General features: G+C 33.0%; 4 protein-coding genes across 5 annotated transcripts; 2 read left to right on the top strand and 2 right to left on the bottom strand.

Annotated features, from left to right (window-relative positions):
- On the bottom strand, positions 1 to 3185 carry LOC131671479 (ankyrin-1-like). Its single transcript, XM_058947936.1, has 2 exons — positions 3058 to 3185; positions 1 to 2979 (listed from the first exon to the last, which is right to left on the bottom strand). The coding sequence occupies exon 2, from the start codon at positions 2938 to 2940 to the stop codon at positions 16 to 18; it is 2925 nt and encodes a 974-aa protein (XP_058803919.1). The 5' UTR covers positions 2941 to 2979; positions 3058 to 3185; the 3' UTR covers positions 1 to 15.
- A 58-nt stretch (positions 3186 to 3243) lies between these two features.
- Positions 3244 to 5469, top strand: LOC131671480 (microspherule protein 1). Its single transcript, XM_058947938.1, has 6 exons — positions 3244 to 3447; positions 3521 to 3899; positions 3989 to 4189; positions 4265 to 4684; positions 4761 to 4976; positions 5048 to 5469. Exons 1-6 carry the CDS (start codon positions 3386 to 3388, stop codon positions 5135 to 5137), a joined length of 1368 nt encoding a protein of 455 aa, XP_058803921.1. The 5' UTR covers positions 3244 to 3385; the 3' UTR covers positions 5138 to 5469.
- A 92-nt stretch (positions 5470 to 5561) lies between these two features.
- On the bottom strand, positions 5562 to 10131 carry LOC131671482 (eukaryotic translation initiation factor 3 subunit J). The gene is made up of 6 exons (XM_058947940.1): positions 9721 to 10131; positions 9545 to 9630; positions 8717 to 8833; positions 8496 to 8634; positions 7085 to 7243; positions 5562 to 7009 (listed from the first exon to the last, which is right to left on the bottom strand). Exons 1-6 carry the CDS (start codon positions 9734 to 9736, stop codon positions 6825 to 6827), a joined length of 702 nt encoding a protein of 233 aa, XP_058803923.1. The 5' UTR covers positions 9737 to 10131; the 3' UTR covers positions 5562 to 6824.
- A 608-nt stretch (positions 10132 to 10739) lies between these two features.
- On the top strand, positions 10740 to 19597 carry LOC131671478 (uncharacterized). Of its 2 annotated transcripts, none has more exons than XM_058947934.1 (12): positions 10740 to 11100; positions 11224 to 11482; positions 11818 to 12375; positions 13441 to 13869; positions 13959 to 14232; positions 14341 to 14814; positions 15753 to 16621; positions 16708 to 17017; positions 17094 to 17418; positions 17488 to 17857; positions 17929 to 18100; positions 18179 to 19597. In XM_058947934.1, the coding sequence occupies exons 1-12, from the start codon at positions 10886 to 10888 to the stop codon at positions 18400 to 18402; spliced, it is 4479 nt and encodes a 1492-aa protein (XP_058803917.1). In that variant the 5' UTR covers positions 10740 to 10885; the 3' UTR covers positions 18403 to 19597. The 2 variants fall into 2 exon arrangements, with proteins under 2 accessions (XP_058803917.1, XP_058803918.1); XM_058947935.1 differs by having other exon boundaries at positions 11236 to 11482.
- Positions 19598 to 19679: the final 82 nt, after the last annotated feature.

Here is a 19679-nt window from a genome sequence, read left to right on the forward strand (position 1 = left end):
TTTAGCTGATTACTATTATTCTTCCTTACATTTGATACAATCGAACTGTCTGAAAAATAATTCATAAGTTAGTTTTACACATCGTAGATCTCGGTTACTTAAAAATGTCATAATATTATGAGCTATAAGATTTGGCATTCCCAGAATACTTGTGAAATAAATTTCTGTCTCATCTAACAAAAATTTTTTCTCTTTGGCTCTTCTTATTCGCTTGTTTAAGATTTTACCGTAAAATTGTAATTTATTAGTCGCCATTCGTAGATCGAATTCATTGTTAAAGTTTTCGTTTTTCAAGTACAGAGCGAGAATATCTATATCTTTCGTCAATACGTCGTACATGGTAATGTTATTTAAAATATTTATCTCTTTCAATTTTTTTATCTCGATACAACAACTGTCGTATAGTTCTTGCCATTGATAAGAGTTTACTGCTTGATCCTCGACGATTTCTTTCTTTGAATTTAATATTGCTAGGTATTTCATTTGTAATCTCAAAGAAAGAACTCCTAATGGTCTGACACCTTCGTACTTGATAATGTCTACATTGTAAATGAAAGCAAAAACTTTATCTAAATATAATCGTGATTGAAACAAGCTACTATTATAAGCATAATCAATACAAGTTTTTCCCAAATCATCGACAGCTTTCAAGTCAGCACCAAACTCAATGAGAACATCAATCACTTCTAGATTGTTGAACAATGAAGCAATATGAAGTGGGGTTCTTTCACAACTATCTCGACAATCAACATTGAATCCATGCTCTATCAAAGCTTCAACAATGTCACTATAATTTCTACGTGCAGCAATGTGTAGAGGAGTAGTCACAATATTTTTACGGAAATCTTCTAACACGTCCTTGCCGTAATGATCTTGAATACGTAATCTCATTTCTTCAGTAAAATGAGGTAAGTCTTGAACAATACTATATTTGCAACCTTTCTCAAAAAGTAACTGTATAGTTTCTTCATCTCCATTCCAAACAGCAATGTGAAGAGCTGTTGTGCCAAATTCATCTTGTACATTCACATTTTTATAATATTTTAAAAAATGTTGAATCATTCTGTAATTTGCTTTACTAATCACCATGAAAAATATTTGGTAGTTATCCACTTTTGCATAGTTTTCTAAAAGAAGATTTACAATATTAAAATTGTTACTAGCAGCAGCATAAAATATTGGGGTGCAGTTGTCTTCATCAGTCATATTGACATCAATACCATGATCGATAAGTAGCTTTGTGATAATCATGTAACTTTTCTTTATAGCTGCATGAAGGAAAAAACGCTCATTATTCTGGACTTGACTAGAGACTAACAGATTCAGATCAAGTCCAAAATTCAGTAGACATCTGAGTATTTTTAAATGGCCATTGATAACTGCTTTATTCACGAATGATATAATTTCTTCAAAACTAATTGTATATATAAAATCAAAAGAAAATCCATAAGAAATAAGTTCTACTGCAATTCTCCTGTGATTATCTGTGTCACCAACAGCAAAATATAATGCTAATTTATTTTTTGTTATATCTGGTTTCTTATGTAACAGTTCTGTCACTATATCAAAGAAACCTTTTTCCACAGCTATGTAAAGTGGTGTCTGTCCAAAACTATTTTTTTGATTTATATTTGGTTTGTGCTTCAACAAGATTTTACATATATTAAGAAACCCCAATTTTGTGGCTATATGAAATGCTGTATCTCCAGTGTTAGTGCTTTCGTTTATGTTAGCACCTTTATTTAATATTATTTCTGTGATTTTAGAGCATTCACAAGTTACTGCCAGATGCAGAGCAGTCCTACCGTCTTCTTTGTATTTAACAGTAATATCTGCATTATTTTCCAACAAGAGATTAACCAATTTTTCATTTTTATTGAACACAGCCATGTGCAAGAGCATGTCATCATTAAATCCATGATTCACAATAGCCCCTTTTGATATCAAATATTTTGCTATTTCTTCATGTTCATAGGCTATTGCAATGTTTAGTGGTGTTTCATCTCTTGCTCCAATGGCATTGATATTTGCATTATTTTGTACAAAAAAAACTACCATTTCTCTATTACCAGATTTCACAGCATGATGGAGTGGTGTCAATTTACTGTTTGTACAACAACTATTTATTTTTGATCCATTTTCTAGCAGTATTTTGACAGCGTCAATTAATTTGTTTTTAATCGTGTCATTTACATATAGTTCTTCTTGGCAAATTTCAGCACAATTGAATGTAATACCAGGAGACATTTTATTCATCCATTCAATAGTCTTTCTTGCCAAAGAAAAGTCATATTTTGTTATCATGAAATCTAGTGGAGTCATGCCATCTTTATTTCTAATATTCACATTTGCTCCTTTATTTAATACTTTTTGTATAATTGATATGTTCAAAAAATTAACTGCATAATGAAGAGGAGTGTTTCCAAAAAAGTCTTGAGCACTAAGATCTATATCACATTGCAAAAGGAGATGAATTATTTTTTCATTATTAGCTTGAAATGCTAATTGAATAACAGATTCATTTTCATTTGTTTTGGCATTGACATCTGCTCCTCTCTCTATAAGGAGAACTACAACATCTGTGAATTGAGCTTCAACTGCTAAATGCAGATATGTCTTCCCAGACCATCTGTACTCATGGATACAATATGCACTACAATGAGTTAACAGTAATTTCAAAATATCTTCATGTGTATAAGCGAATAGTGGCATTGTACATGGAGTTATTGTAGCTCCATATTCCAATAATAATTTTATGATTTCTAAATTGTGGCATTGAATAGCATTCCTCAAATATATATTAATTTCATCTTTTTTATAAACATGATTCTCTAAATAGTATATCACTTTATCTTTATCCCCTTCACAGATGGCCTTGAATAACCTGTGATTACTACTTGTACGCACAGCCTCAAGAACCTGATAAATTCGCTCCTTCATGATTATTGATTAGAAACTCAATATTGAGTTACTTCCGAGCTACGACATAAATAATTAATCTAGATCAACGCTCGAATATATAAATATATTTTATGCATAAACAATTTAATGATTTACCATTAGCCAGAGCTGTTGCAATATCTGATCAAATTAAATTGATATTTAACTATTTTATACAGGTTTCAGGACTCCCAGGACTCAGTATATCATCATGCTTCTACGAAAATAACCTTTATCTTATCAGTGCACTATATAGCATATAAGTTGCGTACGCATCAGAAATGGAGGAACAGGAAGGCAAATGGCGCCATGGCGGTGAGAAACACAACAAAAGTAACGAGCACTTCTTAAAAACTTGTTTATCGCTTGTTTTTCACGAAATTTCATTGAAACACATCGCAATTGTGGTCTATTGATGCACTAGTCCGAATGCGACATCACAACAATGGCTTTGAATCTGCCTATAGACTCTTCACCTTTGGATTCTATGGGAACCAAAAGAAGAAGGTTAGAATAATTTATTAATTAATTTGTTTCCTCGTTCTAATACACATAATAATTATGAATACCTATTTTCTAGTTCATCTCGAACGATCAAACGCAAGAAATTCGATGACGAATTAGTGGAAACCACCTTTAATCTTCAACCATCTACTGCAACACCGAAATCCAATCCAAGATCACGTACAGTATCGAGTTCATCTGGGCCATTAGATGTTTTGCCCCAACCAGCTCTACCAAGTCCAGTGCCACCAGTACCCATTTCACTGATTCCTCAGCCAGATCGTTCCAATCGTAGACCTAGTAGACCCAGTGGTTCAAGCCACAGTAGCAGGAAGAACAAAAAACACAAACATCATCCCCATTCAGTAAACTCTACAAAAGATCTTGGTCGATGGAAACCAACAGATGATTTGGCTCTTATAACCGGTGTTCAGCAGACTAATGATTTAAGAATGGTAATATTGTACCTAATTATTCATAAAGCATTGTATTATTCAAGCTACTCTTTAATTTTCCACTTATCTTCCTCGTCTGGCTGTTCTAGGTGCATCGTGGAACAAAATTTTCTTGTCGATTTACTCTTCAAGAAATTCAGCAAAGATGGTATGCTCTTTTGTATGATAGCGCAGTATCTCGAGTGGCTGTACAGGCAATGCGAAATTTACATCCAGAATTGATTGCAAGTGTTCAAGCTAGAACTCTGTACAGCAAAAATGAAGAAGACTTACTTGGAACAATAAAATCTGTAAGTCATTTGCTTCTTATTTATTTATAAATATTAGTAATTTGTCTTTTTAATATTTACAATTCATTGTTTCAGGGCTCACATCCTTCTTTAGAAACTTTTCAGAATTTATTAGAAATGAATGCTCAAACATTTTATCCAGCTAGAACAGCAAAAGCCCTAATGGCTCATTGGCAACTAATGAAACAGTATCATTTAATTCCAGACCAATCTATTCAAACTTGCACTAGAACAGAAAGTATTTTAAATTTTTCTGATGCTGAAGAAATGATCAATGATGCTGAATTAATTGATCAAAAAGATGAAGTTCTTGACAGTGAATTACAAATGATGGACAGAAAAAATAAAAAGGAAATAAGAGTGTTGGAGAATGAATTAGGAAGATGGCAAGTACTGGTGGACAATGTCACAGGAAATATTCAGCCAGACTTTGATAATCAAACATTAGCAGTACTTAGAGGAAGGCTGGTTAGATATCTTATGAGATCACGTGAGGTAAATATTTGTTTCGTTATATAATATCATAATTAAAAGAAATCTGATATTTAATAAAAATTACTACAATTTTTAGATCACAGTCGGTCGTTCTACAAAAGATCATACTGTAGATGTCGATCTAGGTTTGGAAGGTCCAGCTTGGAAAATATCACGACGTCAAGGTACTATACGTTTAAGAAACAATGGTGATTTCTTTTTGGCATCTGAAGGCAAAAGGCCAATATTTGTTGACAGTCGACCAATACTTGCTGGAAATAAAATGAAGCTTAACAATAACAGTGTTATCGAGGTAGAGTTATAGAAAATTTTAAATAATTTTATATATCGCATTATTGATTGATCTCATTATTATCTTTGCAGATTGCTGGATTGAGATTTATTTTTTTGATTAATCAGGAACTAATATCAGTTATAAGACAAGAAGCAGCCAAACTGAATTTGAATCCATAAGTGAATTTTTAGTTTTTATCAGGCTAATAACCAATGTTGTAAATACATAATTAAGTTTATAGTTCCTTTAATAACTTTTAATCTACTAAACTTAGAAAGTGTCAATTGATGTAAAGAACAAAATGGCTTTTAATTTTCAAATATTGATTTATTCGTAAGTACTGTAAATCTTTTAATTTAATGTAACACTTTAATGATGAAAAAAAAACCGTGATTCAGTGGAAAAAATTTCTTTGTTTATTTTTCATTATTTTACTGATTCTTAATTATCTCGAATTGAAATTATATGTAAAAAAACGTAGGGGAAGTTATTCTTGTACAGTAGCGTATTAAAGTGTTCATTAAGATTGTATAAATATATTTTTTATTTGAAGTGAGAAGAAATAAAATAGTCAAAATTTTTATAATCAACCTTTATTTAGGAATATAATCTTTTCAAAACCAACTCATCTCCAGTCCCGACATGAAGCATTTTTATACAGTTGTTCAAGTATAGGTACATACAAGTCTATGGCATATGCATATAGCTATCCAATGTCAAATTGGACAAAATAAGATTGGGTTTCTTGTAATCAGTCGTTGATTCTCGAGATTGTTAATAACAATAAATGACAAAGACTGGAGGATAAAAACCAAGTATCAAACTAAACATTAATCTATTTTTGTGTGATCAACTTAAAGAAAGCCATGTGAACGGTTTTTTTTTTCTTTTTTCATACATTATTAGTTTCAATCAACTTACTTTCCTATTTGTATTAAATGTAATTCGCACCCGATAAAAAAGATTTTCAGAATATAATTAAAAGCATATAATATCAGTATATGTACTGTAAGATTTCAATTTTTAGCAACTGGACATGCACCAGTACATTATTTACCGACTTGCACATTGCCCACGCACATTTATTATCTCATATCAAGTGGATAATGCAAAGCGCAGCAACATAGGTTCGTGTTGTAGTACAACCTATTATTAATGTATTTTGTTCAACAACATTGATTTTAAAATCTGTATAGTTATTTAGCTTGTAACTGATTTAACTTGATAAACGCGCGCGCTAGTTTCTGGTTAATCAAACTGATGACTGGAAAAATCGAAGTATTTCAATATTACAAATACAATTGAAAACTGTTTATGTATCGTTTCGTTCAAGTAAATAGAGATTATTTACAAATTGTTTGTAACAAAGCCTATAGCACTTCTGTTTTATTTCACGTTTATTACGATTATTAGACTTCAACACCTTCATCACTCTCATAAACTGAACTTTACACGTGTTGGCGTTGATTTGTTATCGTCAGTGCCATATTCATGTTATAATTAATTATTTTATAAAATTGAGTTACACTGTATTTCTGTATGAAATTTGGCTCGATCCTCTATTCTACCTATAAAAGAGAGGAGCATCTGGCGTTTTTACTTTCAAATATTTTGTTTTGCAATCAATTTTTTATAACTAATAATAACAAAATTATGGCTCCATATAAAAATCGTTATTTTATACATGAAATCAACGTGTACTCTTTTCACCTACTCGTAGTATAGGATTAAATCTGCAGTTTATACATTTCTCGCAATTATTCGCACAGCAAACACCGTATGTACTCCTGCAATTCTGTTCATATCTGTAGTGTGTATGCGTAACAACTCAATCGCGCGACTAGAATGCAAAGTTGTACAAAGCCGCTACATGAAATCGTCGTAATCATTGTCGTATGCAGTAAAATCATTGTATTCGTCATCGCCTTCAATTTTTAATTTCGCTTTGCCTTTGCCTTTGTTTTTCTTGCCTTTTTCTTTATCCATTTTCACCTTTTCAGTGTGCAAACTTTCAACTATCAACTTTACTTTTCTCAAAGAAGTAGTTGATACTAAATAGAACAAAGTTTTAATTAATCAATTTCTCATAAATATCAAATTTCCATTGAAAAAATGGTAATACTCACAAGATAAAGAAATATTTTTTATTAAATCTTCGGCGAAAGTTGCGAACTCCGTATGCTGGTTGAACTGATTGATTTTCGTTATCAATGCATCGCCAAACTGCTTGAACTCATCCGCAGTGTCAGGATTCATGGCATCAAGACCCGTTCCTTCTGTCACACCTTCAACAAATAATAAAGGCGTTGAATAAAAGGTGCTTCAAATACATTAATTATGTACTTATTTGAGACTCCAATAGATTCATAAATAGAAAGCTTATTTTATTCTAACTGTTACAAAATTGAATTGTACAAAATGATATTTTCAAAGTTCTAATTGTTCAAAAGTTACAAAAATTTCAATGAGCAATATGAAATAAAAAAGAAATGACATAATACTAGTTTTTTACATAAAGTGCAAAATATTAAAATGGAGTTAAAAAAGGTCAATTAAAAACTGAATTGGACACAACGGTTTAGTTTCTTGGAATAATAATTTTTATTGAAATACATTAACATTATTACTTTAGTTGGAGTACTAGCAAAGTCGATGTTATTTGAGAAATTCAATGGTACATCTCATATAGTTTTAGAGAGATTATAAAATGTACACTTACAATAGTATAATTTTAAATATAAAGTTAGATTTTTCTGTGAGATGCATCGTTTGTATAAAATATAAGCTAATTTAATCTTAAATTTATTAACAATACTGTTTAATTTAACGATATATAAAAATATTATAAAACTATAAGTTAAGATGCGCTTTAATTTTATGCAGTCATTGACTTGACTTTAATTCATATTTAGTTACCGTTGTGCCAATATAATAATTATCATTATTTGATTTAATATAATAATTTTTTAGTTCAGCCTAGAAAAAAATATGTCTACGTTTCTTAAGTAGTCATGTTCAGAAAATTTATTGTGATTTTAATATAATTACTTTTTAATATTTAGAAAATTTAGTAAAAAACGTGATTCCAAAATACATTTGTTTAAAAAAATTGACTATATATCGTATAATTTAATTCTCTATATTATTAAATATAAAATATGTACAATGTATATTAAGTGAAACTTTCTTCTGGTAATTTTTCATAAGATAAACAAATAGATTGTTGACATGTTGACAATATTTGTAATATAATTAGTATTACTGAGTATTTGGAAAATATATGAATTGAATAAAAAAATTTTCATAAATCATATAAATCTGAACTCAATATAAATCACAGACATTTGATAAAATATTTTAAAAAGTTCGATATTTTCCTTGCTCAAACAATGAATTCCTGTGAGATGCTTTTGTACGCTTGATACCACACAGCAATTTGTTGTTAATAAAAATTTAAAATGAAGAATGAATATTATTTCTTTTCACTTTTTTGTTTCTCAGGTTTACGAGGAGTAAAATCTACAAGGTTTGACAAACCGAAAGTTTCCATTGCAAGTCGCAGATCAGCTTCTTCTTGGAGCTTTTGTCTTCTGAGTATATCAGCTCTTCGCTCTTCAGGTGTCAAAGCTTCTTCCTTCTCCTTTGCCTTTCTTTCAGCTTCTTCTCTAGCTTTTTTCTGTAACATCAAATAAATATGCTTAATTATTTTCTGGTAAATAACTGAATAGTGATTTTTGAATTTATAAAATAATACAAACCTCTCTTTCTTCAATTTTTTCTGCTAAAGTTTTCTTAGGCTTTGGCTTGGCCTTTGGAACTTCTTGACTTGGTTTCTCCACATCCTTCTTTTCTTCATTCATATCCTCCCAGCTTTCCTGTATTAACAAATTTACGAATAAATAAACTGTATAATTGGAATTCTTTTAAATATTAAAATACAAAAATTTGATTAACTTAAATTAATTGTCAATAGTAAACTTTTCTTTCTCAAGTTATATGTTAACTTAATCATTAAAGGTTAGTTAATAATAACTTTAATGTCAGAAAATTTTATTAAGAAGAAATATCACTCTGATTCTTTATTTGAAAATCAATATTTAATTATTTTATCAGTTGATTAGTTTACTTTATACATGCTATTAGTTAAACATTAGATTAAATAAAATACAAAGTATGAAAAATTATCCAGATTGTTAATACAAGTACTTATGTTATATTGCAAAAAACGCGTGAACATTTCAAAAAAATTATCGACCGTCGTACATTCATCCCAACCCCAATAAAAAACTTGAAATTATTATTCGAATTAACAAATTCAAATGAATCATGAGCGTTTAATTATAGAGTAATCGTAAGTAAACCCACACACCTCTCGTAGATAGATCGCGAATGAAATATGATGACATAACGAAGAAATTGCATCGATTTTTTCATAAAGAGTAACCAAAGGGCCGTTCAAGAAGAAAGTTGGCCATGTGGCAGGGAGCGAATTTAACATTGCACGCACGGCGAGAATAGGTTAGGCGTACCATTGACGATTTCACCTATGTAACGATCTGGTTAAAAAAAAATTCAAATGAACGTACCAAAACTTCCTCCTCCTCATCCTCGCCTTCCCACTTGTTCTGGCGAACATCGAACTCGAAGTCCTTGTTGATGTCCACATCTGGCTCTGCAACCGATAACACGAGGAGTCAAATTTTGGTTGGTCTTGCACTTTTATTGATATCACAACGTTTGACAAAACTGATGATATTCTTACCCCACTGATCGTCCATGTTGTATATTGCGTCTTGTCCGAACACTGTCTCTTCTAGATGATAATTTCTCACGAGGTCAAATCCATGCAAATCCTCGACGAACGTCTCTTTGTGGTAATAATGCCTCTGATGCTACTGTAACAAAATCGGCGACTGAAACGTGTCTGGACCCGAACCACCATATTGATGTAGATGGCACTGACATCTCTGCGCACGCAGCGTCACAAACACACACGTGCTTTTCCTTATGCGTGTATGTTATTTTGGAATGATTTTGATGGAGTCAGGTTTCATTCAAAAAATGCTAGCAAGAACTTTTTATAAAAAGAAACTTCAACCTTTGGATATTCTATTTATTTCCACATAGAAACATACTAAATGACTTAAGAGCTTTTTGGATAATTGTTTCAATGGTGTAAAAAATTATTTCCAGGATTTTGTTTACTTGATAAAAGAAATTAATCGCGCGAGAGCTAATTTGCTGATTACGTCAGTTAGCTGAATGAAGCCATAACATTTTCCATCACTATCTGTAATATTACTTTGATAATTCTCTCTTAATCGTGTTCAGAAAGTTATGCAGTTTTGAACAAAATGTTATACTATAGAATAGATGCGTCTAAACATTGAAAGCACACTCATCAAAGCCTGACAGTGTTATTCAACTTGACGTGCGCGTATATACACAATTGACCGTGAATCATCGCCGCTGTGAAAAAGAGAAAGAGAGAGGCGAGCGCGGGTCTATTCACGCTCACTCGTTTGGCTATGCCTGTCTTTGTCTGTGCCATTGAATAGATAAAGCGCGAGCGATCACTGAAGAAACTACGCTAACGTACTCGCGTTTTTGGGGACGCGACATTTTATGGCGCGAATGGCCGAGAAGTGGTGGTGGTAGGGATTGCCGCGGCGTCGCTGCCTTTCTCACAAATACACACACACAGACATTGATAGGATCGTTCACGCGCACTTACACAGACAAAAAGACACGGCCAGTAGTAGTATCAAGTAGTACGTCGAGTGCACGCATGTAAACAAGGGAATTCGAACGGCCTCGGAAAATCCGAGGGAAAACTGTTCTGTGTGGAAGCGTCGTCATAACCTCTGTTATGTGTGAATATCAAGGAGTTGTGCGAAAATGTGAGCGTTGCGTGGCCGGTTATTATTATGGACCACGAGCTCGAGGCGGATGCCCTTAAGCTCCCGGAGGAGGCGACGCAAGAGGAGCTGCCCAAGCAGGAACGAGCCTGTCAGACTAACAGTAGTCCTGTCAGTACTTGGAGGCTGGTCAATGCAGCAACTGCAGCATCCCAGCAGACCAAGGTACCACTGACAGTGACAGCCAACAAGCTATCCTCACCAGTGATGGAGTATTATCAAAAGTAAGCATGCTTTTCTTTTTCCTACTTTCACTCTTGCTCTCTGTGTTAATAGAACCTTTGGCAAAAATCAAGCTTTCTGCCTCCCAGATGTTCTACTTGTTAAAGTTTTTCATTCATCACCAGCGATGCTTTCAGGTTTGCCCAGAACAAAAACTTGAATCAGTATTTCTCTCTATCTGATTTGGCTGCCAATCCTTTGAAAGATGCCAAGTATTACTACAGTATTTATGAGTTGACTCCTAAATATGTTTCTGGTAGTCAAAGTTACACTGAATCAGATTATGCTTTGAACTCATATTTGCCCAGAGAAAGGAAGCGCTGGACGAGACCTGCTCTGATTGGCCAGTCTTCTTCTGTTAATGGTACTTCTGATTACATTCAGGTAATTGGTGTTTAGTTTGGCCATATTTTAATACTTTCCAGTTTAATATGGCAAAATTGTCAGATCAATAACTGTCAAATTTAAAAGAATTTTTAATTGTAAAAGTTTCTAATATAAGATTAAAAATGTTTGTTTTTAAGAGAAACGGAAACTGAAATTAATATTGACTGAATGTTTAAATCTGCTATTGATGTATTATTTTAATAACTAAAAAAGTCATAACATGCATTTTTTTCCAAATTACTCTCATATACTATCGATTCGCACGCTATTTCCACTCATGATCTCACGTATTAAAAAATTTTATTCTCGTATTAAAAATGTTATCGTTGCAGTCGATGACAGAACAGTCGGCGCAGAGTCTCACGGAGAACCAGCAATACCAACAAGAGCCAGAATCCTTACTTTGCGAGAACGCGGATACAAGTACCGAAGGTCTGGTGATAACTGAAGAGAAAAGCACGGCGACGACTTCTCAAACGTCACCTCTGCTGACGATAGAGCATAAAACGACAACGTCACCAACGTCGAGTGTCGCCTCGCACAAACCACTCGAGTGGGATAGTGGAGCTGACGTTGGATATCAGTATCAAGCCACGAACGGTGGTGTTAGTACAATTGAACGCATGGCCGTCAAGGCACTCAGACTGGATCCTGAAGGTACCACTGAGCATCAACAGCTAGTTGTTAATGACAAAACAGACATAGATAAGAATGTTATTGGTGGCAAACCAGATGCCAATTCTACGCCGTTACTCGGCAATGTAACTGGTAGTGACAGCGAGATTGAGATTACGCCGATTGTTAAAAGTCATACGTCTGGAATTATAGCTGGAGACAGAGCTTCGTCTGAGGAGGTCGATGGGGTGAAAACTAGAAGTGATCCGCTCAAGGTTTGCGTTTATTTTTTTATTTTTTCACTGTATTGAACTTTTGTACGAGTAGACGCTAATAGAAATAAGCTTTTATAGTTTTTTTATGAATTAATTTTATTATTTTTCTGGAAAAGAATTTTTGAGATCATACTTGTTAGAACAATTTTGTATACGGACAAACAAGTATGAAAATAACCTCATATTGTGGACAATCGGGCGGCTGTCGACGGTTTATTCAACCAATCTTTTCACAAATCATAATTTGCAGACGTAAATTCATTCTTAAAGTGCACTATGATAAGATTGTGTTCAAGTTATTAAGTATTTATTTATAAGTCACAATGAAATTAGCGTAACTACGAAACCGTAAGTGAATGCCATACCTCTGTTTTGTCAACGTTTTCTTTAAGGCATATTTTGTCCTAAAATACGCATCGGAGGATGTTCATACTTCGGTTAATAATAATTGATTATTAGATAATAAACCGAATTACGGTTTGACAAAAATTATATTTCTAAAACAAATTGGATCAATAATTTTATCCGAGAAAATAAACAGACGCCACGCAATGTTGCTATGGAAATAATCGATTTTTGTTGATTTCATCGACTAGTTGACTGTATTTCGCTTTATTATCTAATAATCAATTATTAGCTGAAGTGTGAATTTCATCCGATACGCATTTTAGGAGAAAATATGACCCAAAGAAAAGTCGGTAAAACAGACGTATAGCATGTCCTTAACGAGTTAACTTCAAATGTGTAACGCTATTTGTTTATTATTTGTTTATATTAACCTAGTTATGTGTTGCTGCTAGAATATTTCTATTTTAATTCAAAGAATACTACTCAAGAAAACTATTCTATCCAAAAATTAACCAATCACTTTAACTCAACACAACAATACAATGCTATCGCATGTCCATACGAAGTAATAATGAAAGTTACAATGCAATAAACTACAAACGATTGTTTCCCTTGTTAGTCGCACACGTGTACTATCAAGTAGCTTATTTTTTTAGATTAATAATTGTTAAAATCTCTACAAGTCATGATAAATCGCTATTTGAAATGAACTTTTAGGAGACAAAAAATGCTTGTATCGAGACACCAAAATCAGCCAACGTGTTCAAGCTGCCGCTCGCATTGAGTTATTCTTCAGACGAACCTAGTAAAAGTAAATCAAGAGTCACAGTGCCGACGATTGTCAGTTCTTCCAAAGAACGCAGCAGATCAGATAAGTCATCAGATAGCTCGTCACCGTTGAAGAAGAGCTCGTCGATGAACTTGCTTGCGGCAGTTTCACCGACACGATTACCTCTTAAACGGAGTCAGAGCGAATTAAACTTGTGGGGTAATGAAAAAGCTCTGCCACGGCTAATCTTTAACTCAACGTCTTCCATCGCTACCGTGGTTAATAATATTAAACCACCCACCTGTAATAAACTTATACAAACAAGCATGAGAATTTGTGCTCAAGAATCCATTGGTGTTCAGGTTTCAGTACTCAAAGTAAGCGTTTTCTAATATCTAAATTTTATCAAAATGAAACAGTTGATCGTATTTGTTTTATGACTGTAATACTTGATTTTTCATTTAAGGATGAGGAAAGACCGCCACTTCCAAAGAGAGCAACAAGTTTAGCACCAAGATCTCTGAATTCCATTTTAAAAGGGTCCAAAAGTACATTTAAGATTCAGAATCCGAAAAATAGTTCTAGTATAAAAAACAAATCGACTTCCAAAGAGGAAGAACAGCATGAAAAAGAAATAGAAAGTAGTTCTGATCAATCTTCTCAAAATGCTTCTTTGACTCCTTGTGCCGATGATACTGAAAATATCACTGGCAGGGCCAATAGTTTCGAATATTTTCCAGGTGAGCTTAAAATATTCATGGCGAAAAATACAGGCACTAATATTCTTTACTCAAATAAGAGCTAATAAATTATCAATTATTTAAATGTAAAAATTTGTTATTTTTTAGGTCACATTTACGAAAATGTTCCGAATGGTAGTTCCAGTCACGTATCTTCGGTGGACACCGGGCGCTCCAATTCTACAATGCCAAACACGAGTTCAAGTATTGAAGAGAAATTATGGGGTGACTCGGACAGCTTAGTTCGCGACCTTGAGCGAAGCATTCATATTCTTAAGGGTCTCGTTGACGCGAACAAGCTGGACAAGCAAGTGAAGAAACGATTGATCCATCACGTGGTCAAGCGCCTCGTCACCGCTAAGTACACTGACGATAAGATTGAACATAATTTGGAGGAAAACGTGCCTTGGAATCCTGCGGACGCCAGAAATAAAGTGTATAGGACGGAAATTATCCAAGCTCTGGCAAAAAATACAACTGATTCGTCAGATGATTGGAAGCCGACCCAGAAGAAAAAGAGTCCCAAAAAATCGGCTCCTGCTAAGGAGTCTAAAGCGATGAAAGATATGATTAGTATGCCAGGTATTTAAATTGTACAATTATAGTTTTTTTAAGTTATTTAAAATATATTACTTTATTGGTATTAGTGTGACCTATAGTTATGAATCGTTCTTAATTGAAAAGAGTATGATAATTTATTATCGCACTATAACCTTATAGTAGTATAAATAAAACGTACAAATCTTATTTAATTGATTACAGTAACAAAATTACTTTTTAAAACGATACAATTTTGTGTATTCAGATAGTTTTTCGTTTTCAATATAAAAGTATAGAAATAATTTACTTTTTAGATTTATCTAGAAGCTCAAAATTAATTCAAAACAAAAGATAATAATAATTTCAATTTATTAAACAAAATGTTGTTTCTTTAATATTTTGCTAAAATAAAACTGTTATGTTATTATTTCCTCATTGGAAATTCGACGGGTAGGTAAGTCGATAAGTAGGCGAACAACCTCGAAGTCGATCAAACTATCTTATAGTCAGTTATGCTTATTCAAATCAAGAAAATCGACTAGAGTATAGAACTACCAATAAATAAAAAGTGAATGAAAAGTTGCAGTTCCGACGATCGTCAGTTCTTACGAGACTAGAACTACTCTTCGTTTCTTGTAATTATGGGAACAGTCGTTGCTACAGATATCAGGTTGTCATTTATTCGGTTTTATGAGCTCAAATTTTTAAATATTAACTCTTTGAATGGTTATAAGTATATTAGTATTAAATAGTATTATTTCTTCAATATCTGATTCATTCAATCAAACTGATGACAAAAAATGTTATAGCACATTTTTTATATTCGAAATCTTTTTATACGAATCTTAATTATTTTTATTCATGTCAAATAAAATCAATACAATTTTTAAATATCGTTCAATAGTATCTATTCTTTAAGTAATTATATTTTAATGAATAACGAACTTTGCAATTACCTTAATAAATTATAATTTTTCCAGCCGAAATCGAAAGTAGCAACAGTGACAAATTCGACAGAAATACGGACCGAACCGTGATGGACGGACGGAAAGCGAGAATGGGTTTACGAGCAGACGACTGCGAAAGACGTAACAGTTCGAATACGCCGACAAACAAAAGCGAAAGCTCCGAATGCTTTCTACCTCAACGTCAGTTCGCCAAAATCGATAAGATGAAGGATATGTTTATCACATCCACTTCTAACAGCTCACCGCAAGATCAAAATAGGGCACTGTTAGACGCAGTTGTCAACAGTCGGCGAAGTCCAGTCGATTCGAGCAACGAAGCAGGAAATAGTGCCGATTGGCGAATGCCTACGACGATGTCCGAGCGGAGGTACGAGATGCGTCGTTGCAGTAATTCTGATTCGGGTGATACGAAACTTGTTTCTTATGCGGAAATGGAGAAACAGAACCAATTAATCTGGATCACTAATGAAATCAGTCATTTGTCCAATCTTAAGAAACTTCTTGAACAACCAAAGACCAAACCAGACAGACCCTGCAAACCATCGCCGCGGAAAACAAAACAATCATCGTCGAAGCAGCAACAGCAACAACAACAAAAGTCTTACCATCGTTTACAAAACGATGACCTTGATGACGTTCGTTTGAACAGGCAGTGGTCATCTCACTGTAACCTTGCCACCTGTCCATCTCCCTGTACGAATTCGATAAAGAGACTGAAAAAGAGGAACAGTTCGACGCAAACAGCTACGGAAAATTCGGCTGCATATTCAAGGACCGGCAGTGAAATTGTATCGGCAAGGATTCAAAGTCCTAATGAGAAGGTATCGCATGTATGCGTTCAAACTTCAAGAACAACATCAGCTCTTCCCCGTTCATCTCAGGTAAAAAAATTAATAAAGAACAAAAGTCTTTATTTTTTTAACATGCATTATTTTAAGACTTAATATTTTATGCTTTCTTTTAATAGACATGTTCAAGTTGTCCCGTGCATAGACCAGCAACAGCTACAAACTACACGTGTGCTGAACAAGCATGTACGTTTTGTAGATCCAAAAACAGATTGCATCGACGACAATTCTCCTCTGATGAAGATAAAAACGAGGCTAGGTTTATGTGCAATGACTCCGAAGATGCTAAAGCAGCGAAGAATCATTTGAATGCCAATAAATTGAAATGTACCTGTGAAAGCAACGACCAAGTCAGTCAAAATTTGAAAACAGATAGACCGAAGAAGTTGGCAACTGCAATTCAAACTTGTAAAGAATGTCATTGCGAAGGTTCGTTGAAACGCGCATCCGTTGATTAAAAATTTAATATTAGTTTCGATTTCTCATAATAATATCGTATTTTTAGATTCAATGTGCTCGTGCTTGAGATACAAAATAGTTCAATCGACATGTCAGTCTTCGCGTGACTGCGAATGTGCTAATAAACTCGTTTGCGGCTTTGAAAAGTTACAAATGCGCGATAATCCACCTTCAAGGAAAAAACTCTTTGAAAAATCGGCTTGTACTTGTAAATATAAAAACTCTGAAGTAGCGCCCAGTACTAGAACAGAGTGTAATCATCATTCCAGTCAAGGAAACGCGTGTGATTTTCTTAATTCTAATCAAAGTCCAAGCTCTCGAAATTGCTGTTGGGTGCATCAGGCGGAAGATCAAAACAAACTTTTTAACGGGTAATACAATATTTATTCAAAAAAATTGTTAAATATTATGCTCAATAATTCATGTTAATACGTTTTTAGTGCAAAACCAAAACACGCAGTGAAATCGCTGACAAACGACTGCAAATGTTGTAGGCTTTGTGGTACAACTTATCAAACTAATCGACAATGCAATTGTGCTCCGAAGGTTTATCCAAAAGCAGTTGCCTACGAACTATCCTTTACGAATGATAATGATAAAGTCAGTTACAATATGCCTGAAAAATCGAGCGTTGGTGTAGAGGTGACAAATATTGAGAAAAATACTCCAGTCGTTTCGAGCGCCAGATCTCAGGAGCCACTGAACCACGGCAGTTGTACTTATGGTATGCAGCGTCCGTTCAAACGTTGTGATTGCAATTGTAAAGATAAACAGTCGCAAACATGTGACGATAAAAAAACTACACTGCAGGTTAGTAGTTACTTTATTTTTATAACATGTCTCATTGTGTGACATGATTAACATGTTAATATTTCTTGCAGGGATATTTAGCTACTAATCATCCTCGATTTGCTGACAACGTTGAAAGTCGTCGACAGTATGTTTCTGAAATTCAAAGACTCCGCCAGTTGAGGAAAGATCGTCGAATGCAATTACTTGCAATGACAACGACCCCTAATATTTTTTCTCCTCCTCAACAACATAAAGTTATCCGTAAGTTCTTACGCTCATTTGCAAAGAGAAATTAATTTACAAATGTAAATTATTATCTATTTTCCATTTTATTTTTAGAAAATGTACAAATGAAAATTTCTGATCAAGAAATGAAGGCTAGATTACGAAAACGATACTTTCAATTATCAGAGGTACGAGCGAAACGAAAAGAACAGCAATTACAGGAGCAGGCACGTTGTAACAAACTGATGGCAAAAATATTTTGTAAAAAGCTACAACAAAAGGTTTTAAAGGGGCAAGTTAATCTGTCGCAGAGCGTGAGCGTTATATCCAATCTGTAGTGTCAAACGTGTTCTATAGTAAAATCAAGATTTATACGTAGATTAATTGGATAAGAATATCATACTTTACCAGTTTTTCAATCGGACTAGAACGAAAACTTTTTGATACAACTATATAACTTAGAGTGCCTTCCAAAGCATAAAAGATTTTATGGAATATTTAAATATCAATTTCGAGTCTTACGAACAATTCATCTAAAAATAGGTTTGACAAATTTGATCATAAAACTGGTGAAGATGAAAATTCGCGTCCTTCTTAATAAAAACTTAATACTCTTATTTACAATTCATGTGAATTTAAATAGTATTAACTAAGAGAGTTATAATTTTATAATTTATTTGTATAATAGATATTCATTTACAACTAATAACTAACAGTAAATTTGATATTGTGCAAGGAGTTGTTTCGAAGATTACAGATCTTCGGTAATTTTTCTTACACATAGAAATTTTTTATTGATCATATATTATACCAGATCTATCGTGAATTTATTAGTTTTAAAATATCTGTTATTGTAAGTAAGTATTTATCTTGAGAAAAGTATTATTTGTACTGGAAATTTTTTTCAATCAATCAGAAAGACTGAAAATAACATATAAAAGAAGTTAATATTCAACAGTATGTATATGAAGCATGACAAGTATCGAATGATCGCAACATGACATTGTCTTTTCTTATAACTGGACATAATATAAAATTGTATTGAAGTATTTTTAGTCTATAATTTGTAGATTTGTGTAAACAAGAATTAATCATAAAGCAAAGTCTGAAATTTCCATTAAATATAAATTTTAATATAAGCATTTATAAGTTTATAAGTACAACTTAGAAGAGATTCCAAATGAATTTTATCAATTTAAAAGATTATTCAAAGTACACTCAAGGTTTCTCAACCATATAAGGATCTTTCTTGTACAAAATAATCTTGAAGATATTTTCATTTGAATAGAAATGAGCCTAGTACCTGAAACATAGTACACAATTCTTTTCATTAATTCATTTAGAGTAGGTTTTTTCTTGCCATTTTACATAATTTTAGAATGTACGCTATTATTCGATAAATATTAATATTTGATTTGAGATTCATCGGATCAATAAATATGTATTGTAACCATCTGACGTACCCCAGTGCCTTGTCTCTACAGATTTCGAAATTATAGTTTTAAAAATTTTATTTTTATTTGTTGTCTCTCAAAACGCTTACTTTCATCAATTTTGTATTTAATTTAGATTTAAAGTATTTAAAAATATTATACAAAATTTATCTGTAAAATAA

The sequence above is a fragment of the Phymastichus coffea genome, unplaced genomic scaffold, assembly GCF_024137745.1.
Source record: "Phymastichus coffea isolate CEN01 unplaced genomic scaffold, Cenicafe_Pcof_1.1 PCOF00126, whole genome shotgun sequence".
Taxonomy (NCBI): Eukaryota; Metazoa; Arthropoda; class Insecta; order Hymenoptera; family Eulophidae; genus Phymastichus; species Phymastichus coffea.